We start from the raw sequence: 25,422 nt of genomic DNA, 5'->3' as shown, positions 1-25,422 counted from the left end.
GGAAATCATTTTTCCTGCTGAGACACATTCCCCCATGTGAACTTGACACCCCCTCTTTCAGTCCCTCATTTGCTCTCTGAGACCTCTCTCTCCTCTCTTTCCCATTCACAACATCACTTTCTTTTTATTTTATCCTTTTTTTTTTATTCCACATCTGCCCTGTAATGTTGGAATACCACAGGCTAAAGAAAACTAAAGCTACTGCGGTTATTGTCCTTAAAGCTTTCTCTCCTGGCTGTTATACTGTATGCTGGTGGCTACGTGGTCATGTGGAGTGGTGTGAGTAATAAACAGATCTTTTAGGCGTGTGACTTCACTGCTTGGCCATTTCGCGAGCACTGCGCTCTTAAATGACCCCCAGAAAAGCCGGAATGCGAAGAATACCGAGTGAAGTGAAGAGGATCTCATTTTCCTCCGCTCCTCTCGTTTGTGTCTCGAGGGGCTTTCGCCTATAAATGGTGTGCTCTATGGTGCACGCCCCATCCCATTCTTGCCATATGCCCTCCTCCAATCTTCCCACAATCCCCCTGGGGAGACCTGGGCCCTCATCTTCGCTCGCCGTGTCACAGGAGAAAATTACCCAACTGCCACCATATTTGTGACAGTTAAGTGAGCGCTCCGTCTACGAATATGGCAGTAAAGATTGCTCTATCGGTTCTGGATCATTTAGAATCCAATTTAATCCAGGCCTCCAGCAAAAAAGTCCAAATACAAACAAAGTACCTTAATTAAGAAAGCTGGGTGGCCGTGGACTGTTTATGTGACGGTTTGGCCTTTTTATACACTTGGTCCCTGTAGAGACAATTTCTAGTAAAATATTGTTAGTACTTTATGGGTGCTGGAGTCGTCAGTTAGAGGAATTAGTGGATAATCAGTGATGAAAGGAAAGTATAGTGAGTACACTCTATTGAAATAAAGCAGAGTAACATTGCTATCGAAGGCAAATGACAAAATCCTACTGAAGGAACGGAAAATTCAACTGAGGAGCTGAAGATTGTGTTTGACGTGTCGGATTGAATTTCTGTCTTTTGAAGCTTTTAGACGAGGCAAGCTCTCACGCACAAGCCAATCTCTGTCACTAATGCAAAAGCATTGGCCATGCACTCATTGTTTAATTTCTCCCCGGTCTCTGAGCGGGCATACATTTCGATTTTTGCCTCGACTGGCTTGTGCATATTGAGAATTAAAGCATTCCTGCAGTGCTTAAAGGAGGAGGGATGAAAACAGTCCAGGATTTGAAGGCTGCACTACGATGGCAAATTTTGACTGGAAAGCTCGACATTATCTGATGAAACACCACATCCGCATCAGTCAGCCCTGGAGCCCCCCCCCCCCCCCCACTGTGTGTCTGTGTCTGAATCCTCTGATGGTCCCTACTTGCTAATGGAGATAGATTCAGGCAACAGCGGTAGCCCCCCCCCCCCCCCTCCTCCCCACACTGTACTCCTGTAGTCTCGACTTGGCCGCATCATTTCTCTCCCTGGCTTAATGTGCTGGTTCTCTCCTCCGAGGCTGCTGGGTGGGTTGTAACTTGTCTCCTCCTTTCGCCAGAGAAAATCATCCTGCAGACTCCTGTTCTGACAACTCAGAGAGAGGCGAGATGGAAAGTTCTCATCCTCTGCCGCAAGCTGTTCTGTATTCAAATAGTCTCCTTGTTAAGTCTCCCCTACAGACAATGGTATTGTTCTTTTGTAGCCAAAGGCTAAGTGAGCTTATGTGTGTAGTGTCGAGTTGCTGTGGGCTGCTTCTATGTTTTGTAGCTGGAGATTCAGTGTGTGTGTATTTTATTTTTTCAGTTAATTGAAGCCCTGTGTGTGAGCTTGTCAGAGTCTGTTGCCCTCAGTAACTGATGGAGGTGATCAGGCATTCTGTGTGGGTGAGTGGAGCACGGCTAATGGAGGAGAAGCTATTGGTCAGTCTTGACATAATCAGATGCTATCGGCATCGCTAGAAAGGATGTCAATAGACATGTTTGTGCTGACACTAGTTTATAGAGCTCGGTCTTCAATAGAGATTAGATTTTCTTCTGGGAAAAGACTTGATGTCATGTTTATATGTGCATCTGTCTGCTTTATGCAACGTTAATCCGTGTGCAGAAGCAATTAAGTTTTAAATCCGATTTTTAAAACTCTGTTTCTGGTGAGATGAATACGCGCATGTATAGACTGCTCAGTTAACGGATTGTGCTAATTGCCCTTTCACGTCAATATGTTTTGAGAGATTGGGAAATGGTTGTGAGCGTATGGTCTGTCTGTGGTCGTGAGCAGTGGTTAGTGTAGGAATTGTTTTTGCTGAAGTTGAACGTGTGAAAGAGAAAGCCAGAAGAGCGACAGACACGTCGGGAGAGACGTCGACTCTGGCTGCTGTGTCGTCTGTTATTTTCCAACACGCCGGCTCGTCTTCTGGCGACCTTCTCGCTCTGTGTGCCAACCGTGCCCCTGAGCCCTCTGCCTGAATATGGATGCCCCCGCTCACTTAAACACCGCGGCGTCGCTCACGCTCTCCAGCTCTGACCTCCAATTTTTTTTTCACCTTCTCCATCACCTTCAGTCATTTTTTTGGAAGGGTGAGAAACTCCACCCTTCGAATGCGGGAGTATTATCACAGTGCACCATGTCATACAAGGTACATGTCTACCTTGTAAGTGGGGGGGTTTTTCACACAAATTCCATAATAATTATCAAGTGTGCTGTGACGCAAAACGCAACCTCCTGTCTGCACTTGTTCATCTTTCTACCAGTCTTTTTCCACCGCTCACACTTTCCCCATTTGGATGTCTCGGCTGTGCTGACCCCCCTCCACCACTGTCCAGCTCTGTTTGGTATTCTGGCAGAGTGGGTGTGCTGCTGCCACCTTGGCCAACTCACTGAAAGAGTAAGCAACCAGCCATCTGACCTGCAGTTGATTCTCTGCCAGTGCCGCTTTCTGATGCCCCACTAGAAAATGGCAGCATGAGATTAGCTGAGCTCAGCACACACACACACACACACACACACTCTCATCATCATCAGTGCTGTGTGCAAATTCACACGTACACATACACACACACAAGCACCTCACTGTCACGGGTACACACCGAAGAAGTCACACCTCCCTCTCCCCTTCCCCCTAGTCTAGTGGAGCTTCTTTTAACACTCCCTCTCCTCACCTCCTCCTCTTGGCTTGCCCCCCCCCCCACCCATCTCACTCTCCTGCCAGCCTCTCTCCTCACACCCGAGTTCAGCTTTAGATACTGCCACTGGGGAAGTCCTCACTCATCACTGCTCGTCTTGTTTCATACCCAAATAACACAACTTCACAAGGAGAGTCTGTGCCTCGGGACTTCTTCTGGGTCTCACATGCTACGTCTTATCAAGCATGTTTAAAGGACATGAAAGTGTGGGTGAAAGTCAGCAGAGAAAGAGTTTCTTCAGGTACCGTTACTGTGCGTCTACCCAGCCACAAGCGGTACAGTGTAGCGAGGCCACAGAAGTTTCACTCTCTTTTCAAACCTGCTCAGCTTCGGTTGAAAGATCTTTGGACTACAAAACTCAGTCTTTTTTTTTTGAAAACATTGACTCGCTCCCTCTGTTTCACTCGGTGGCAGAACAATGAATAAAGTAGAGTGCTGTGAGAAAGCCGAATGCAAGGACTTGTCATTTTTGTGCCCGCGTGCTTATGCATGTGTGTGTGTTTATGGTGATTTCTGTCAGCGTCGTTGCGTACACAGTCTCTAGAGGCAGGGGATTACAGTGAAGGACCGCGTGCATGAGAGCGGTGGTGGGAATAACTGCATATGCACTGCACTCCTCCACCAATCCCCTCTTAGGCCGCCTGCTCCCTCGGATCCAAACAGAGGATTTGACACAGGATCTTACAGCAGCATTGACACTTCATCTTAGCGCTTCCCACTGTGATCTGTCAGCAGATCTCCTGTTGGGATCTCTGCGCAAGAGTCAGCCTGAAGACAAATCTGTTTGAACTGCCGGGGCTGAACACATGTTAGTCTGCACACACTGCAGATGAACACGAGAGGCGATGACCTCTTGGTATGTGGTGACTTTGCAGCTTATAGCCTGTTTCAGTCGACTTTCCAAGGAGTCTTTTACCACTTCGTGCCCTTTAACCGGGTCTGAATAAGACTCCGAGGTTGTTTTTGGATGATTTTACATCATCTTGCATTGACAAATGAGTTGAATCTGTAGAATGTCCATGGATATAGGTTGTTTGCATGTCCCACAGAAGTCTTAAATGTCATAAATGATAAGCAGGAGGCCTTCAAAAATAGTGAATAAATCAGTTTGGGCTTAAACTTGTGTGAAGTGTCTTTTGGTTAGCATCCAGGCAGCTCAAGCAGGCACATTTCTTTCCATTTTTACAGTCTCAAATTGTATATTTCTTTTATTATCTCATTGTTGATACGATGATATTTACACTAAAATAATCCTCATGTACATATTGAATTCTGACGTCTCTTGCGAATCCCAGCCTGATGGGCACCTCACTACCCTCCTAATACTCCCTTTTAGGTTTGCATGTATGATTCATGCACAAATACTCCTTTACATATATGTAGCTGATATATTGTATGTAGACTGTGTATACATCTCAACGTACGGCTGGGCAATACTTCGATATTGTATCGATATCGTGATATGAGACTAGATATCTGGACTAGAGACTTAGATTTTGGATATCGTAATATAGTATAAGTATTGACTTTTCCTGGTTTGAAAGGCTGAATTACAGTAAAGTGATGTATGTTTCTGAACTTACCAGACTGTAACTTTTCTTGTATCTGCCTTCACCCACTTAGTCATATATCCACATTATAGATGATTATTTATCTCACTGTGTAAATATCTTGTGCACCAATAGTCAACCCTACAATATCGTTCCAATATCGATATTGAGGTATTTGGTCAAAAATATTGTGATATGATCGCTATTACACTTTGTCAGTTCGGCCAAATGAGCACGAGTGTTGGCGTGATTGAATCTTTGGTTTATTTTTAATGAATTCACTCCTGGATTGTGTTGCTGCTCTTTCTCAACACAATCCAATCACCCAGATGCATGTTAACATCATGTGCTGATGACATCTACCAAAGAAATGAAAATACTTGACTTGAGTGAATTGTCTTCTAGTGGTTTTCCTGTATATCGTTTGATGCCATTTAAGCCTTTGTAGGACAGGATGCACAACAACAGATATATAGAGCCTTAAGTTATTGCACGTCTCTCCTGATTGGATTGGACAAAGATGTCTCCATACACAGAAGCGGTCTGAAGCGTGTCTCGGCTGAACACATGCAAAAATCCCAGAGCAGTGCCCGAGGAAGCATTTTCGACTCATTAACAAAATGGCGGGTGATGTAATTTCTCCAAAGAATGGTGTTGCATCCCTCCAACAGAGCTGCAGTTACTTGTTACCTTTCTATTCTCAATTAGCGTTAATTTGCTGGGATCTCTGCAGCAGTCGTAGTCCGGAGTCATTATCTTTTGACCTTGTATGTGAGCATTTGTGACTGTTAGGTGACCGCCCCCACAGTGTGACTATTGTACACACAAGAACTCCAGCACCTTTTCCTGTGTCTTTGTAGTGCAACCGAGTGTTACAGAATCCTTCCTGCCACTGTCAGAGATAATTGGCACTCCATAAACACATGATAATTGGACTGCTTTGATCCCTGCAATTTCTCACTTCTTGGCTAAAGAGGCGCAGCAGTTCTGTCTCATGTTTACCACTCGTCTTTATGTGGCTGCGAGAGGATACAGTGAGTGAAAGAGGGGGAGAGAGAGAGAGAGAGAGAGAGAGATTCTGTTTTCTTCTGAAGTGTTAAAAGCTCCCTGCAGGCAATACTTCCTGCACCCAGCCTCTTTCGCCATTGTTTCTCCGCTGCTTATGGCCATGACTCATAACTAACTTTCTCTTTCGCACACACACACTTTCACACACGCAGAGCTTAATCACGTTGTGAAAGTCTCCAAATAATCTTGTTTGTCCATGTGTTTTCTTTTTCCCAGAGAGCCAGAGAGCGTACCGCTTTGTCCAGGGGAAAGACTGGGGTTTCAAAAAGTTCATAAGGAGGGACTTCCTGCTGGACGAGGCCAGCGGTCTGCTGCCTGATGACAAATTAACACTATTCTGTGAGGTAAGGGCTGCCACTGCTTATCTGAACTCGCATGATTTGTTACACAGAGTTCACATTCTTCACTTTTCTGGCTCAAAATCATTCCCAAAGAAATTCATAATCCTGATTATATTGCTCGATCAAAATTATTATTCATATTTCAACATTGCAGACAAACACAGACTTCTGTTATTAACTTTTAAAACCCAAACTGTGTTAGAAGAACTAGTTGTAACTCCCCCAAAATATGTCATTTTAATAGAACCTAGAAATAAGGACTGCTGTTGAAATATCTAAATGTATTGTTTGTGTTGGTGCTTTTGCCTAGAAGGGATCACAACTGTAATTCCTGTCTCACTTATCTTTTTGTTCAACACTACAGCTCATTGTATGTCCCTGTTAGTGAATAATGTATGTTTGTATTGGTGCTACATAGCCTCTGGGTTTGCATCTCTCTCTCTCTCATCACCAACATACAAGCTGATTGTCATTCAGCCGGCATGGTGGCTTGGCTCCGATTGCTCTGATCTAAAGCCGGCTGCTGCTCCTCGTTGAAAATTCCCTTGTTGTTTTCCAGCTGTAACACAGGGGGCAGCAGAGGTCAACTGTCCTCTCTGTCGTCCCCCCTCTGCTCCTCATGCTGGAGCCAGGGAGCAGAGAAGAGGTTAAACTTTCTGGATATGTTAATGTCTTAGTTGTAATGCATGCGCCCATTAATGTTTAAAAAGCATGGCAGTGGCTGTTTAAAACAATTCTAATTAACCCTGCGGGTATGGAGGAGAGCATGTCTTGAAGTTTTCCCTTTTTGTAGCGGAGCAATGTGCAAGTCTGTTTAAAGTGTTTCCAAACTGGGCTTATTGACAGAGGGGTAGGAGGGGCAGTGCTGCTTCAGAGCCATGTGGGATGGGGGGGGGGGGGTAGAGTCGTGTGTGTGTGTGTATCTTATGCTTATATCGTGTTTGTGCAGGCGTGTCTCGTTGGGACGTAATTCTGGGGTTGAGACTGTTTGCTGGCGAGAAGGAGCTGGAGGAGAGTGAGAAAAGTTACCTTGAAGAGTCCTCACTCTCTGCATGCATCCACTCTCCTGGAGGGGAGGAAGTGGGGTTGCTGGTTCTCGTCCTCCGTGGCCACTTCCTCCCCCGTTAATATCTGTTGTAATTAGCCAACTCTGCTGATGAACAAGCAAGATGAGGCAAACCGGATTTCTGAAACACATTTTATGCACAAATCTATGTGGTGAGTACTGTTAATAAAACTGTGTACAACAGAAAAAAAAAAAAAGATTCAATGAGGGCAGAAAGTAGATAAATGAAAAATGCAGCGACCATTTGTATTATGTATCAGATTTCTCATGTGCGTTGGCAGTTTTCTCCAACTGTGTGTTGCCTCATAGCTTTACTATTTTTAACCTCAAGAAGAATTCAGCAGAACAACCCCAGATGACCTGAGAGGTCTACAGAGTTTCTTAAAGCAAGTCAGAGACTTGATATACAGACAGCAGTTGTGTGTGTGTGTGTGTGTGTGTGTGTGTGTGTGTGTTTTTTTTAGGGGAAAAAGGCTGTCTGGAAGTGGGATGTTGTGTGCAGTAAACGATGAGATTGCCAATAGGGAGGTCTGGTAGCGTTGTCGACCAACATGTGAGCAGGATGGTCGGTGGAGTTGGGTTGTGAGTGGATGGTGGTAAGAAAGTGCAGAACGGGTGTTTGAATCTCTTCTGCTGGTCTTTTTCCATGTGAAAGTGAAGCCCAGTGTTTAACGTCAGAGACCTGGCTCCGCTTTCGTCCAGATGGTCTCGTCCTGCATCTGAGAGAGCCCCATCGCCCGGGAGCCCAGCTCGCTCCCTCTTCTCTCATCCCCTCCACTTCCTCTTTTTACCCTCCATCTTATCTCTCATTCAAGCCCAATCTCCTCCTCCTCCTTTCCCTTTTTCTTTCATCTCTGGCTGCCTCCCACTTTGAGCTTACTTTTTTTTCTCCCCCCCTCACTCTACCTTCACCTCTCCCCTGTGTCCCTCGTCTCCCTTCTCGGCTCAGCCTCCCTGCTTTTCCTTCCTCCCTCCCTCTTTGCCCTCCTCCTTGTCTCTTGTCTTTCTTCCTCTTTTACTCCGTGTAGCAGAGTGTCAAAGGGGGAAAGGCTACGAGGAGAGGCCAGATCACTGTTGGAGGGGAACACTGGCTCAATCTCTCCTCCTGACCCTTGGTCCCTGTGCTCGATTCATCTGCCTCTGGAGACATTAGTAATTCAAATGTAGCACAGGGAATCTGACGATGTGTCACATCGGAGAGGGACTGAACAACACCAACAGCTGTTCTCTCACTTTTTGTCTCCCTCTTTGTCTCCATCTCTCTCTCTGTGTCTCCGTCCCTGCCAAAGCGCTGCAGACACCTGCAGGTATTTAATGAGGAGATAGCTCCCATTAAAGGTGCTGCGTTGGCTGTCAAAAGAGAGCATGAGGGACAGAGAGAGAGAGATAAAAGAGGAGGGGAAGGAGACTTTGAGAGAGATTGAAGGAAAAGCCTTCTAAGGAAAAGTGGGCACACTTGGTGGCATCGAGCCAACTGGGATGAAGAACAGACAAAGAGGAAAAATAAAAGAGGATTCATGATACACAAAACCATAGGCCAAGATGGTGGGGACTGGATTTAGTTACAGAGAGAATGTTTTTATGTTGATGAGACATGTTTTTACCTTCTTTTCTCATTCCCCCTCTAATGAGACGCAGAGGTAAAAGAGGTTAAACCCTCTCCCACTTTACCTCTCCTCTGTCTTTCCCTGTCAACATGGCAGGTAACCTCTTGCTCTGAGGTCAGAACATTGCTATCTATAGCTCTTCATGCTATAGATAATGCAGGTGATAATGAGAGTTTTAAGAGTAATACCGGAACGGAAAACCTTGACAACTTTGTGCTGTCGTGATTTGAGTCGTGTGGACTGATTCTGTAAGGGTTACTACCCTGGAAGTCAGTTTTGACTGACTAAAGGGAAAAAAAAGAAGGGGTTGTTTCTGGAAAGAAGAAGTTTATGGCAAACCTTACCTGTCAGTCATGTTAAATTGGTTGCTGAAACACACCAGTCCACCTTTTAGTCAGCCAGAAGTAGAGCAAGTAGATCCGGAGAACTACTTGCTGCAGGACATATTTGGTTTATTTCTCAGAGGAGACCGTCTCCTCCTCTTCCTCAGTCGACTGTGGCAACATGGAGGATACACCTTGATAGTCTCTGTACCCACCACACAGTAGTAGGGTGGTCAGCGCGGCGGCCATTTTTATGTGTACCGTTGCCATTGCGACCGTTGTAGTGGGCTCACTTTGGTATAAACCAAACTGACTTACGGCAAGTGACGGTGAGGGTTTTGTAGTATAGACGAAAACAAGCAGCGGAGGAGTAGCCTGACAAAGCGTAGAGAGCCAGATTAACTGAGTGAAGTGGAACAGCTTAATGCATCATCCACACACTCTTGTCACACGATACTAAAGCACATTGCTGCCGCCACATGAGACTTTGTTCGGCTCATTTTCAGTAACCCGTGTAGCATTGAAGCAGCGGACTTGTCAGGTGTCTGCCATCATGGTTGTGTGCTACACGGGTTACAGAAAATGAGCCGAACGGCGGGGCTAGGTCTAACTTTTTAACTTTATTTAGAATAATTCAGTTCATTACAATTTCTTGTCGGAATTCTGATTTTCCTTCCTCAAAACAGTATACAGATTCACAACATGTGGGCCTATTAGAAAATAAATGAATCAACATATACACTATAATTTATGAATGTACAAAATGCTCTCCTCAGAAGCACATAATTTAACCCTGCTGATTGTAACTTCATTCAAGCTCGACAGAAACAAAATAAATCTCATTAAACATGTCTTGGTTGGCTCTTTCCACTTCAACAATCACTCTGGTTTGGTTGAAATAAACCCTTCATTCACAGAGTGAGAACATACTGGCTCTACCCTGCTGTCTATCTCTGCAGTTGCCGGCCTCGGTGCTATTAATAGCTTGCTGAACAAGTCTGTCGCTGCGCGTCAATAGTTGGAACACACTTTTAAATTAAGCTTTGTAGATCTAATACGAGTGAAGATTCAGCAACTATATTGGCAATTTCTGTCCTCAAATTAACTGAAAGTTAAAATAACTGAAAGCCTACCAGTATATTTCCCCTGTTTTCCAAATTGGGGGAAAGAAAGTGCATCATGTGCATAGGATTGTGGGTGTTTTAGGAGTGGGGAGGATACACAAATGTATCCTTGAATATCCTCCGAACAGTCCTTCGACGTGGGCCGATGACGTAGCATCCTTGAAATTCAGCCGTTGAAGGATGCTTCCTTGATTTTGAGTTTGACCCAGAGGACGGCCGGCATGCAGTCGATAGGCGCTGCTATTGTTCTTAGTCATGTAGCCACTATAATAAACTATCATAATGGCCTTTTTACTTTACTACCTTACCGAAGCAGCGTACCGTGACTTGTTTGGGAATTCATTCCCTCTTTTCGTGGACATGAATTGCCTACCTGTTCTCTCCCGTCTTGGGTCACATCGCTGTCAGATCCAAGAGGTGCTTCCTCATTTGCTTTTAATAACGATATGTTGTTTTGCCAGTATGGACTGATATTAGCCTTTTATTGAAATTTGGATTGATTTTACTGTCTTCCATACAAGTTGCAAGCTCTTGTGAAATTGAGAAGTACTGCATATTTGGCTGATTTAGACATAAATTAAGTGAGAGAGGGGATATGACGAGTTCAGTAAACATTGTGAGACTGAGGGAAAAAGTCTAGATTTACAAAGACTTTTGTGCCTGTTTTTTTAGGCATAGATGTAACGCATTCTGCCACAAACACAAACACTGTATCAGTCGCACCAGGCAGACTGGAGTCGCAGTGTTCACGTCCCTTTGTGCAAATGTCTGCAAGGTGCACCTCTCTACTCATTGCATATGCATTTTCGGGGAGGATCACACAGATCTTAGGGGGAACATGTTAACAGAGGAGGATTATGTATTCTGCCGGATTTGCTGAGGTCACGCTGGTAACGACTGAAAATTCTCTGCGTCTGAAAAGGAGGCGTAAACACAGCACTGGTGGGATTTACAAGACCCAAAAGGAAAGAGTGGGAAAGATAAAGGCTTGTGAATACTAAAAAAAACTATTATTAGAAACTAATAGGAAGAAATTGGGCTTTCATTAATAGACACAATATCTAACAACTGAAATAGTGGACAGATGTTGTAGTTTGTGCTCTTCAAACCTGAATTTGCACTTCATCAAATCTCCATCAATGAACTGTGTAGTGTGTGTTTAGCTGCATTTATCTATTAGTATCATATTATCTATCATATTAATATGAATATCAACACCATCTCCACCTCCCTCTTCTAGTCTGTCCATCTCTCTTAATATGCTAAAGATCATTTTATGAATAATATTCTCAGGTGTATTATAACAATATTAATATTTGTAATCAAAATGACTGCTTTATTATTTTTTATTACAATTTGAGGGTCCAGCAGGGTCATGTGCACTAGTCTCTACACTTATGTATACGCCCCTCTATTTCAAGATGAGTTTTACAGGAAGAGGAAAAAGAAGGATTGTGATATTAAAATATTTTTTATATATCAAATATGATATATTTACCATTTTTGTCACTTCTGGAGATAAAAGTGCCTCCTTATTCACAGTGGTAATTGTAACATGTGAGGCAAAATACCAGGCAAAAAGCTGTGCCTTTGCATATTTAGTTAATATCAATGTAATGAACGGTAACCAGGCGTATGCACTCCTGTGTGACCCATAGAAGGGTGATGAATACATGTGTGAAATCAGTGCCTGCATGTGTTAACTGGAAGAGGAGCCCGTGTTTTCTTCCCTGATTGGTTTATCTTCTGCAAATAGCCAATCTTTGATGCAATTTACTGAAACATATTTCAACCACGTGGCCACGTCTATCCGGTCCGAGGTCTTGTCTGTAAGGCTCCTCCAGTGCCTCCCTCCTGAGGCGGGGGTGGCAGTGTGAGAATAAATGAGTGGGGTGCTGATGTTCAGCTGTTTCCTCCTCTTCCTCATGGTGTTAGTGCGGCTCTCCTCTCCTGTCGGTGGGTAAGCACTTTGCCGGGTGACAGCACCCATCCTTCACAGGGCCCCTGCCATATGCCGCGCCGATGTCGGAGGAGACGACTGCAGATGCTCCAGCTGCTCCCTCCCTGCACGATGAGCAACACACACACACACACACACACACACACACACACACACACACACACACAACCGGCTCTCTGAACAGGATAAAGAGGCAGAGGTGGGAGGATGGGACGAGGGAGAAAGGATGCATATAGAGATTTGTGTTTGGGTAAAAAGGGGAAGACACAAGCAATCTTTCATTCCTGGGAAATGAGGTAAAATATATTTATATAGTTTTGTTTTTGCCTAATCAGAACAGGGAGCAAAAGGTTAAAAGGGTAAGACGATTTGGATCATTTAAAAAGGGGATCTGGGACCTAATCAGAGCGAAATACGAATGCTGATTGAGACAAAGGAAGAGAATGAGCAAACAGAGTGCAAGCTTGATTTTCTGATCTTGCGATGGGATTTGTACCGTGATAGCTTGTTGTCACCGATTTTTGAGCCTCAATGGATCCTTTAATTGATACTGCCTTTGCGACACTTCTGCTCCAGCACCACATCAACAGGTCTTTTATATGCCTTCAGAAGCTCTTTGCTTCTCCCAGAGTAAAGACAGCAGAAATTGAACTAACGGGCAACTTTTGCCTGCTTATTTATTTGTTTTCTTTGTCCAAACATTTCCTTCAAGCACTTTAGATCGGGCCTCAGAGTCTCAAAGCTATCACTTTAGTGTCTGTGATCTTCCAGCAGAGAAAACAAAAGCCTGGAAACAAAAAGGACCCAAATGGCTGGTGCTTACAGACGACATGCAGAGGCTCATGCTCACTGCCAGCAGTGAAACTGAGTGTGCGTCTGTGTGTGTGTGTGTGTAGGTGAAAACTCTATGTCTGAAAGCCTGTGTATATGTAAGGACAGGGTTGGCCAGGCACGCTTGGCTGTAAATCTGGGCGCAGGCCCCGACGCTCGTTCAGCAGCTTGACTTCAAATCATGCATGAAATATGCCTCTGTCTGTGCAGATATACCTAAATACCTCTGTGTCAATGGCAGGCCGGCCCGCCCGTCTGTGTGTGTCATGGACACAGCTGGGACCCTGCAAACAGCCCACTGAAATGACCGCTCCAACACAAGAAACATATGAATTGGTACATGCAGTGGTGTGATTAAGATTAAAAACTGTGCCAATCTAGGTAAAGTTTGTGTCTCAACAGACGGTACCGTGGCACAACAAGTTGTTTAGGTTAATAGTCCTCCCCCAACTTGCCGTTACTGGTGGTGACGGCTATTTTCATACAACGGGTCTGCTTTACGTTCAAAAGAAGAGAAGCTGGTGTATCTCTTTACATGCCGGCCATACAACTCATATAGTTGGATACCTTGCTGAGGAGTTGGAAGCGTGCAGCCTGCCGCCTGCGGCTCATTACATTGTCTTTAGTACTTGATTTGTTGTGTGTGCTGCATGGTTTTTGCGACGTTCTCTGATGTGGCGCTCTTTTCTTTTCCTCCTCCAACGTGATGTCAGGCTATCTGCCCAGTTTTTCCTCTGTTTTCATAAAAACAAGCCCCAGAAATACAAAAGCATGTCACACATTGTGCTTCAAAGAAAAGACCAAACAGTATCTTGTTTGGACAGCGACTGTAAAATTGTCTTATAGGTTGAATAAGGTGCTTGAAATACAATTATAATCCCTTTGGATCAGATGAGTAGCCTGTTATTAAAGGAGGTTCTAGCTATTGTCTTGCGAGGAGAGTGAGTGCATTGTTTTTTTTTGGACTTTTATTTAATAGTGCTGGGATTTGGGGCTATGTTGGTTTAATGGTGTCACGAAGAAATCACATTCTGCCATTATTCTCAGTTTGAATCAGTTCAGTCACCTCTTGCAGCTGCCAGAGGGCGGCTAACTCTAAATCCTGTTTCAGAGTCTGTCAAATATCCTGTCATTGCTCTGAGTGTTTTTGATTTTTTTTTGGGGGGGGGGGGGGGGCAATAACATCTAAAAGTGGGTGGAGAAGACGAAAGGAAGACGGAGAAAAAGAGCTGCAGAGTGGGTCGTGACATGGAGCCTGTTTGCTCTGGCTGGCTGGAGAGCGGAGGGCGAGTCATGCATTATAAAAAGCTGGTGATGAGCTTTGCGCTCTGAGGATTCAGAGGACAAGTTTAAAGATCACAGATTTCTATTAAGCCGTTGTAGTGTGTGTATTTATCTGGTTTTAATGAAAATGCACGGGCTTACTCGTCACTTTATCCATTCTTTCATTTTTCAGCTAATACAGACCCACCTGGTCAAGTCCTAGATATTCCCTGTATGATAAAATATGTGATATGCAGTATTACCCTTGAACACTTGATTCAGGTTGAGTTGCAATCAAATTTCCACTTAGTAACAGATGATGACGTAGTACACCGCTGCTCCCCTTCTGTAAAGGAACATTAAATCATTTTGTTGAATGCATTGGTTTTGTTCCTCCCAAGCAGCAGCATCACACGGACTACTATGGTGTTTGAATTGAAACACAGTGCAGGTATAAAACAGTTAATGCTGTAAAAGGTATAGAAAACATGTTTCACGTGTATCCAATGCTCCGAGTCTAGAAGCTTTACTTTGTAGGCAAATGAGAGTGCTGCTGTTGCATTTCCTCTGCCGGGAAACAAAAAGTGAAAGTTAAGTGTGGAGTAAATAAAATCTAGTGATAACCCGTCATCAACAAAGACAAGCAGACCCGATACTGAGACAGCCAAGGCTGATTGAAAGACGAGTAGTAATTTCAACCTAACATTGTGGAGCAACAGCAGCTAATAAATAGAGGGTAAATGTACAAAAGTAGTGAGTGGGCTGCAGCAGGTGCGCGATGGAGTTGATTGTGTTTAGCTAATCGTGGTATCAATTTATTATTGAAATACGGGGTGTAATTACACGGGACCGTTGTCACTCTAATTATGAACAATTCAAAATACGGCAACCATCCTGGCATTAGCTGGTCGCCGACCTAGCAGCCATTTACTGTCGGACCCTGTCTCTGCCAGCAGAACTGGGTCGAGTTTTTCCCCTCATCCTGTCAGTTTGTGTTTTTTTTATTTTGTGGAAATATGTCCAAAAAAAATGTGTTAATTTACACACGTCGGTGGAAAGATTGCTCATCCGTCACAAAAACACATAACTTCTACATCATTAGACATTGTGCTTGCCTGTTAGCAGCTCTCCATTATTTCCATGTTAGCAATAACTAACATACTTTATATAAAGAATAGCAGTTTTCGAAAGCTAGTATGTCGATAACATTGCTTTAAAGTTGCTTCAATTTGAACGCCGTGCGTTGGCAGTCCTGAAAATGAGTGGTAAGGGGGGTTTGGAAGAAACTGACGTGTGGGACTGACATATCTTGACAATTGCATAGAGCTAGTAGAGATATGCCCTCATACTCAGTGCCATATAGTTACCCATAAATTCATGCATCAATATACAAGGTCAGAAATACAAGGGAAACAACAAGTGTTCCCCAACTTAATGAATTTCACTTGATTAGATTTTTTTTTCTCCCTTTTTCAAACTATTTCACGCATGGCCAAACACTGTAAATCCATAAACAAACACATAAACAGGCAGAAAAAAAGATTGATGCTTTATGAATAAATCATCCGGCTACAGAAACTCAATATTAACTCTGCGTTGCCTGGAGGGTTGAGAGGGAGCTTACGACAGATCCATCTTGATGTCTGAGGAACTAACTGGGAGGCGAGCGCTTTAGCAAGTACTTATCCTGGGAACTTAATTACCAAAACAAATGATGATTGTGGTGATATAGCGCCAATGATTCTTCATTACTGTAATTTTTTTACCCCAGGTTTTACACAGAATGTATTTCTGTCATCATCATCACTGTCATGATTAACACCGCCGGGGAATAAATAAAAGTCAGCTGGTTGGTAAGTTCAACACTTCGCTGGGACTATGACGGCCTTTTCACACCTGGTCGGAAAATGACAACTACACAGAAATGTGAATATTCGCATTTAGACCTCTCACACCAAGGCCGACACAAATGTCCGTGTTCAATGCATGCCATCAAATATTCAAGTTCCCCACTGTCACACAATCATCATAAGTGTGTTTCACTTCTATAAACCCACGCGTTAACTCTACACATTAGAGCTGGGCTATAATGCTGTTTAGAAAAGATGTTCTACCTGTGATCGCATAAAAGCCTGTTATTGTAACAAGTGTACATTCTGAGCTTCAATGCTAATTCATATGTAGCCCATGTGTTTATTATTGTGTGATACATGGCCTTTAATACAAGCCCTAATGTTCGGATTTTAATGGTCATCTTAATACCTCCAGGGCTCCGTGGATTTCTCAAAGCAAAGATAGTGAGTTCATATGCCTCCACGCTGGTAATAACATAATTAGGGCTGTAGGCTACCGGATAATTTGAAGCGTCATTTATAACGTTGACATTCAAATTATTATTATTAATAACGTACAGAAACATTGCGTGCAATAGTCCTCCTTGACTCTCTCTCTCGCTCACATATACACAGCAACGTGGCGCTCTGTCCTTTGCTCTGTGTTTGTCCCCACAGGACAAAGACAAATATTTCTGGTGATCCTTTTAACATTTCTTGTTGTAGCACCAACAAGCCAAAACTTTCACTGATACAACTACAAGACTCTAATGACGTGATTGCCCTGAAAATGTGCTAGTGATGTGATAGTTAAACCTATTAATAATGCAGTTCTAATCCCATTTATGCAACATAAGAAACAAAAACATCCATTTCTTATGGTCGAGTTAGGAGGAGGACTTGAGGAATCTCACAGCCTGACAAAAGAAGCTGCTCTGTAGTCTGTTGGTCCTGACACTGCTGTGTCGATTCATGCAATTATCTATCGTTATAGATTTTGGGTGTATTTGTCTATTCTGCAATTGCAAACGTATTTAAACTGGCTACATCTCCGCCAGTTTGAGAGGGAGTGTTTGAAGGAGGAGGAGGAGGTTGACAATAACAGAAGATGACAGCTAATGGCGTGAAGACTGTCGGGGCAGCGAGTGTGTCTAAATAACCAGGTGCTGCGATTTAGTTTCCACCTGGTTAAACAGTGGAATAATTGGTCAAGTTAGCCAGTAATTAGACCAGCTCTGCCACGCTGCATCTGAGAGCCCAGCGACTGCTCTGCCATGCTAATTGGGCTATTTATACCGAAGCCCATTGACCAGGCTCACTGGCCTCCCTTCCAATTCGCTTTTCAGCACTTGTTTATCTTTTCCGTGTGTACTCAGGACACAGCGCCGCCCTCCTCCTCCTCTCCTAAAGCCATTTATCATTCCAACTTGAGCTGACTGAACTTCTGTCCTCTGTCTCTTTTGTCCGTCTGTCTGTCTCTGTCCTCTGTTTTTTTTGTTGTTCTTCCCGCTCTTCACTCCTCCACACGGCAGCTCCCTGTCTACCAGGCCCTCTGTGTTGCTAATCAGTGTTTTATGAATGCCAGTGTGTGTGTGTGTGTGTGTGTGTGTGTGTGTGTGAGCAGGACAGTCTTTTCCTCATGTGAATACATATGTTTGTGTGTGTGTGTGTATATGTGTGTGTATGTGAGCATTCCTCTGTATGAGTGTGTTGAGGAGATGGATGTACGTCAGTCAGTTAGACTTGCATCCCCCTGGAGTGTGATTAATAGAGCCAGCTGTGGAAACCAGACTGTCACACACACTCATACACGCACACACACACACACACACACACATAGTGAATGCTCTATTCTTCAGAAAAGTCACATTTTCTTCTCACTGTGTCCCTGTCAATTATCTGCAAGAAATGAGCTGCTGCTTATAAGAGGCCATCTCCAACTGTAGATCCCTCCAATAGCCCCCCTCCCCCCTTTATGTGTGAAGGCCTCTTCTCTTCTTGGTATCTGCATCTGTATTCTCTATGCATTTATTATCCCTATATCCCCCCCCCCCCCCTCTCTCTCCTCCTTTTTTCTTACCCTCTTTTTCTGTTTTATTATCTTCCCTTCTGTCTCTCTGTCTTTCTGTCCCCTTCAGGCTAACTCCAAAACCTCGATCAGGAGCAAACAAGGCTCCTTGACATTCAATTTCCTGCTTGCCACGCACTTGTCTATTGTATGTGCTTCTCCTCCTTTTCTAGGGCTCTTTTTGTGCGAGTTGAATAGGTGGATGGATGTGCTATTGGGCGAGTAGGCGGGCAGTTGGGCGGATGGGGATGGATGAGGAGGCATGTTTTTCTTTGTGGGGTTTTTGGGTGTCAGCCTCCCTGAAGCTTTAATAGCAAGGTCACTTTGTTGGGATTTTCTTGAACAGTTTCCTGAATGTGTTCAGAAGCTGTCAGCAAAGAAAACAGAGAACAAAGATCATCCTCAAGATTGTTGTTTTGCTTATCTGACATTATATCTGATCAGTGATGGTTGTGCAGAATTAATAGATAACCAATTAGACAGTTTCATAATTCCATATCTATTGTTGTAACGTGCTGGATAATGTAAAAGCATCATTAGATTTAATCGTGTGTTAAAATCCCCTGAATAACATCATGGTATACTGTATGTGTTTTCATAAACCTGGCTCTCAGCTCCTCCTGTTAGTCTCCCAAACACCAGCAAAGAAACGCCAGTTTCTATGCCAGGTTTGATGACTGGTTGTCTGGGAGACTAGGATACCTCCAGAAAGGCGAGCGCTATGGGTGTCCCGGGTGATCGTACACCTGTGAAGCAGCACGGGAGAATTTCAGCATGTCTGTGACCACCAACAGGGAGGAAAACACGGCTATGCTAACTTTATATGCAGTCCTGCTAATGACCATGGCTGTGGGTGTAAACTGGCATCTTACCTTTTCACAAGTAAAAGAAAACATTGCTCGCTTGCAGGCTGAGCTCGGGGAGAAGGACGGGTTAGTCAGCCCAGGAGAAGCATCTCCCCCCTTCTGGGGGAGCCAGATTGTGCGAGCCAGCCCAGCTCCCCTGACCCTTCAGCCTCGGTCCAGCACACTGTCCCTTGGTCGGGGAAGAACCGATCTGTTCACCACTTGGGGCTGGCTCCAAAAAACGGGTCGATCCCCATAGACACCCCATGTGAAAAAGCCCAACTTCACAACAGAAATAAACATATTTACTGCCCGCTACAAAGATCATCATGATAACTATACACGGGGAGAATTTTTATATAACTCATTCTTAATAATTAAGGGTGTGGCCGCTTTGAGTGCCAGGTGTGTGCTGTCTCGCTTGCTGCTCTGCTGCGTCACCCGGGCCGCTTCAGCTCCACCGATCATCCGCCTCTTTGCACATTTTGGGATTAGTGGGGAGTTGGGCTGTGTCGTCACTAAGATGGAAGTGAAAGTTGTTGATTATTGCTGTTGTCTACAGATTAGCGACTTTAGCAATCTTTTTTTAATCTACACTCTTTTCCCCCTCCTCCTAGTAAATGATCTGCCCATACCCACTCGTACCCCTCAACCGCCAGTACAGTTAGCCAGGACTTTTTCCTATTGCCCCAGCTAATCATCTACCCCCCTGTTCATCAGCTATAATTTCAATATCATCTGTTTGGCTACCTTAGTCCCAGTGGCTCCAAGTACATTTAGCACCAACCAAAAGCTCTCTTCGGCTGAATTAACTTACTGTTCCACCAAATTCTTAAAAGTTGCCGATAGATTATAAAGATGCAAGAGCGAAATGTGTCTCCACTCTGATCGTTCAGTCGCCATCATTGTAGAATCCTGTTTGGGACCATTAGCTGTGTTGTTGGTGCCGCTCACAGCTCTGCCAGCTATACTCTCCTGAACTCATGTTTTAACCCATTTTAAAGACAATGCCTATTTGATCAGATCAATGTTCAACAGCAGTGAATCTCTTGTGGGAACTCCTAAGTCTCGGAGAATAATAGAGCCCACCCAAGTCCATCTATTGGATACCACTCGTCCTTCAACCAAATGTCCTTAGAAACTCTGCAGAAAATGATCAATGTGTAATTTAAATCACCGCTCAAAACACACTTGCACCTTTTCAACACATACTCATTGTTTGTTCTTAGGAATTAACTGGGGGAGTACTCCACCAGTTCATCGTCTGACATTGTTATTAGCTAAATTACTTCAAGTCCACTTCAACACTCTATGGATGCTAGCCATCAAGGACTGCCATACTGTATTATTTCCTTTACACCTGACGTTAGTGTTATATTTATCAGACTGTTTTATCATGAATTGTAACGTGCTAAATAACTTTCCAAATGATAACTAACTGTATTCTAAGCAGGGCTATGGGTAACTACCTGGTATTTGATTAGGTGACACAGCAAGCAGGTAAAAACCCCAAACTGTCGGAAATGACTCAGTAATTGGTGTGTGTGAGAGAATGTGCATTTGTGCTCATGAGCCTGCTTGTGTGTGTGTGTGCGTGTGTGTGTGCGTGTGTGTCTGTGTGTGTTTGCAGCAAGTCCTGTTGAGAGATAAATGAGTCTGGTTGACATTGTCTGGAACAGGTGGTGAAGTCAGCAGGGAAGATTACACACACACACGCTCACACACCCAATTTGACTACAATGCTGATTTTCTGGCTTGTTTGAGAGCGTAGCCGATCTGATTGGATAAAGAAGGAAGAATAGGTTGTCTCTGAATAGCCTCCATATTGAGCGTCTGATGTATCGATTACGGAGGCAGAGAACCCACATTAATCATTCACAGCATGTTTGATTACCTGATTTATTTTATTTTTATGAACATTGTATGCTTTTATTTGCCTCTGCGTGAACTAGTTTGTGTGATAAAGGGGCAGTTCACCCTAAAATTAAAACTCTGCGTGTGTAAGAATGACTGTATGCAGCAAACTAGAAAGGCAGTAGATTGCAGATCTCCACAAGGTGTGTCTGCAACAACCGCTGCTATATTGTGTGATTGAATGAATACAAAACACAGTTGGCTAAACTCTGTCTATACACCAATGGCCTGTAAGGCGTCATAAAACACACGGCCAAACTCAAAAACATGGAGATCAATGCAGGCAATCTGCACAAAGTCGTCCTTTAAAACACGTCATACATTATTGCAATAACAAAATGAAAACAAACTGTTATCCCCCAACTCTTGGCGCAGAGTAGTAGATGGAGGGGTGGCGATGCACTTAGCTGTTTTATCACTTTTAGCCCCTGCTGGCCTGAGGCCGGTTAAGAATAGTGAGTGAGGAGTCTGCAGGCAATAAAAGGTGTTTTGATAAAGCGTGCGTCACCGCAACTATGGGAGGTCCTTCAGCATGCAGCCATGACTGGTCATCCAAAAAAATGATGCAGTCGCTGCAGCAGAATGCAAGATTAGCCGTGGACAGACACAGAGGTGCACACTCACTCACGGACTCTCTCACAGACGCATGTACACAACGGAGTGCATGATCCTCCTGGCGGAGATAGTACAAATGGTACATTTTACTCATGAACTCTGTGTGTGTTCTCAGGTGAGCGTGGTACAGGACTCTGTGAACATCTCAGGCCAGAACACAATGGACATGGTGAAGGTTCCCGACTGCCGGCTGGCCGAGGAGCTCGGAGATCTGTGGGAAAACTCTAGATTCACTGACTGCTCCCTGTGTGTTGCTGGACAGAAGTTCCAGGGGCACAAAGCCATCTTGGCAGGTGAGAATATCCTCTACTTTAAGCATTCAGGTGGTAAAAACTTTGTGGAGTCAGGCAGTGGAATGAGAATAAAATACCAGCAAACAGTGTATGAATGAAAACATTTGAAATTTGTATCGTTAAAGTCATTGTGTGGTCACGACTCTTAAAGATGCCATGCAAGGATACAGCAATGTACTGCACATTTCAAAGTTCAAAGTATAATTTTCATTTTTAGCACATTATCACCCTTCTTGACTCCAAACTGTGCGCCACTCTGTTTGTAGGTTATTGGTCTTGTTTATAAAATGTAAGAAAACAATACAAACTGTCATCACACTTTCGAAAAAAAGAGTCCAAACCCCAAATATTGATATTGCAAGAAATAAAATTAAGAAAAGCAGCAAATCCTCACGTTTTAGAAGCTAGTGAATGTTTTCCCTTTGTGCTTGATAAATGTGCTAAATTAATAGGTTAACAAAATTGGTGTCTGTGGAACTAAACAAACAAATAAATACATGAGTGAAATCCTTATTGCGCCGAAGGGAATTTGCTTTTCACAGAGAGCATAAAAGAAAATCAAAAGAACATCAACAACCATACATGACGGCACATAATTCAACATAAACACAAACATTATAAAATCATCATGAAAAGCACAATCTGGGAAGTCGATATTAGGACATCAGGTGCACGTTACAAGTAATTGACTATATTGAATAGTGTTAAGATGAGATAACTTTCACACTAATGTACGAGGTGGAGTAGATGCTTGTCATTATCCTGGATTTCATGTGAGAGTTTTAGATTTGATTTGAATGCTGCTTCAGATGCTTTCCCACTCTGACTAGAATTAAATTCCGGGGGAAGTATCGCAGTTAAAATTTTAATGAATCATTTGTGTTTGCCACAAGGTTGGTTACATTTGAGTGATTTTTTTTTTTCCAGTCAAAAGCATCAGCTGTTTGCACCTTTAGCACGTAGTCTGTGTTGGCCTTCGTAGTGACCGCACCCTGTCATGGTGGCACGCACGCGAACAACTTGTTGCAGATATTGGCACTTTGATGACAGACGGCGTCAGATCGTGAATGGTTCGAGGAGACTGGTGAACTGTGTGTCTCTGTGGAGGGAAGGAGAGGCTGCTCATTATTGGATTTGTTGAAATGTGTGTGTGAGGAGCCATTTTAATTATGTGCTGCTGTGGTTTGGGGTCCTCCTCTCTCGCTCTCTCTTCCTCTTTCTCCGCTCCACTTGGTCCAGATGACGTCCCTCCTCCTCGTTATTCCCCCTCTCGGCCGTTCCCGTGACAACTCTCCCGGCCGTTAATCGCCGTGGAGACGGACAGAGAGGGATCAAACGAAGGAGGGAGAGCAACTCAAATTGGCACCATATTGGCCATGTGATCTTTATACCATTCTGGTTCTCCCTCTATGTCTCTTACTGTCTCTTTCTTTTCTTTCCTGCATCCTTCTTTCACTTTCATGTCTCCTTTTTTTCATTCTCTCTCTCTTGTCTCCTTCTCCTGTCTCCATTTTTCCTCCTCATCGTTCCTCTCTCCTGCCTCACTCTGTCTCTCTTTTCTGTGTTCACATCCCTTTGTTATGTGTCTTCCTTTCTTTCAGTATTGATCTCTCTCCTCTCAAACCTTGCTCAGTTCTCTTCCTTCCCCAATCCTGTCTACTGTTCTCGTCCTCTGACTTTTTCCCTCCATTCACTTTCTATGACTCTCTCTCTCTCTCTCTCTCTCTCTCTCTCTCTCTTTCTTGCCCGCCCCTTCCCTTTGTTGCTGCAGTATGAGCTCACCAGCATTGAGCTGCACCACACAGACTTACTGTAGGTTTGTCCCCATAGTCCTACCTGCTAAGTTTAGTTTCAGTGCTCCAGGATACAGACGTTTATTCATGACTCCACTTTTCTTTTCTTTTCTCAGGATTTTTGTCAGTTGGTGACTATGTGACAAAAGGAGTGGCAGCAACGTCATGTCACAGATATCATGTGTCTGACAAACTCCCTTTTTTGTGAACTGTTATGTAGATACATACTTTCTGATGGCAAAGTCCTCGTCATTGGTGAAGTTGTTGTTTTTTTTCTTTCAAATCAACCGTCCAAAAAATCTTAAATTATCCGATCAGCTTCCCTCGCCTTCCGGTTAAACAAAGCAAATCACCTCGGCCGAGAAAGCGGAAGAGAAGTATATTCAAAATTACCATTTTTTTGTGTCTATTTCACTGATTCCCTTTAACAACCCTGATAGTTGAATAGATAGTTAACCGTCCATTCAACTGCTGAGTGTCTGCAACTGTAATCTTCCCACTGCTGTGTGGTAAACCGTTACTGCAGCCTGCTTCCTCTGACACATCTATAATCTGATCATACGATAGAAGGAATAAGGACCCATCTCCCCTAAAAATATCTTGACAACTCAATTCACTTTACCTGAAAACATTAATGAAAAGTTAACACTGTTCAAGGGGATTCCCAGAGGCTTTGTTCATGGCCTGACCTTAGAAGTTATGTTGACCGTGAGCCACAACATATCTGAAAGTCACTTGTGAACGCTGAATGCTGGGGGACCTGATGTTGGTTACTGTTATTTACTGAGATGATGAATTAAGTGCTACCACCGAAGCGGCAGGCGCTGACCTCATAGCCACTCTGTCCCGTTGTTAACGTATTCATTCACTCATTGGCCCACGTTTCACTGATATTATCAGCATTCTACCTTTTTGTGGCCTGTTGATGGATGACCTCCCGTTTCTAATTCGATGGGCAGCAAGCGCTGAGGTTTACAACTCGTTATTAAGAACTAGAATGAATTAGCATATCACTGACTTCGACACGCACTTAATAATGTGTTGAAACATTCGTTAAATTTTAATCACTAGTTGATTAAGCATTCATTTCATTAGTGAACAGTAAGGTGTTACCCAATGAGCACATACTTATTAAGTTGACTGATTGATATGTGATTTTTAGTAAAAGGCTTAACGGTTAAAGGTGTTGACCTTTGTAGAGACACTTTCTCTCCGCTGTTAAACAACCAAAAGGTAATTAAGTCCAGCCACAGACTGCATCTGAGAGGTTCATCCTCAGCCTCAGCCGCAACTAACCGCTGTCACTGCCGCCATGATAAGAGAGAAAATACACTGAGCCTAAAGCAGAACTACAGAGACAAGATGTGGTGATTATTGTAAGCATGCAGAATTATCATACAGCAGTGATTTTGATGTAACAGAAGTGGGACTGATTTACGTAATTCGTAGTGCCGTGGTTAAATCGGACAGTTAGCATGGCCGGAGGATTAAACATACTCCTCCTGCTGCGGTCGTGTCTGGAGTATGAAGAGAGAAAAGACACTGTGCAGCAAGTCACCTCACCTGTTTAGTGATAAAAAAAAACCCACAAACGTGTCTTTTTTTAATCAATAGGTCAAGCACTGTGGGTCACTAGGTTTAGGTATTTAAACTGTTCATTTATTTTTGTTAAGTGCGGCGAAATGTGATTAAATCATCAATCTGGATTATAAAAATACTATTTGCACTGCAAACACTTTGTATAAAGGTTTTCTTTT

At 43.6% G+C, this 25,422-nt stretch overlaps 1 protein-coding gene across 1 annotated transcript in view; it reads left to right on the top strand.

The window, feature by feature from the left end:
- The window catches only part of spop (speckle type BTB/POZ protein), a 73,888-nt gene that overhangs the window by 38,670 nt on the left and 9,796 nt on the right, over positions 1-25,422 (top strand). Inside the window, exons 6-7 of the mRNA XM_076085759.1 lie at positions 6,007-6,134; positions 21,695-21,872. Of these exons, the coding sequence (XP_075941874.1) occupies positions 6,007-6,134; positions 21,695-21,872 (306 nt within the window). The remainder of the gene's footprint in view (positions 1-6,006; positions 6,135-21,694; positions 21,873-25,422) is intronic.

The sequence above is a fragment of the Anarhichas minor genome, unplaced genomic scaffold (genome assembly GCF_050575085.1).
Source record: "Anarhichas minor isolate MPS153535 unplaced genomic scaffold, ASM5057508v1 ptg000007l, whole genome shotgun sequence".
Taxonomy (NCBI): Eukaryota; Metazoa; Chordata; class Actinopteri; order Perciformes; family Anarhichadidae; genus Anarhichas; species Anarhichas minor.
This window is presented reverse-complemented; position numbering and strand designations above follow the sequence as displayed.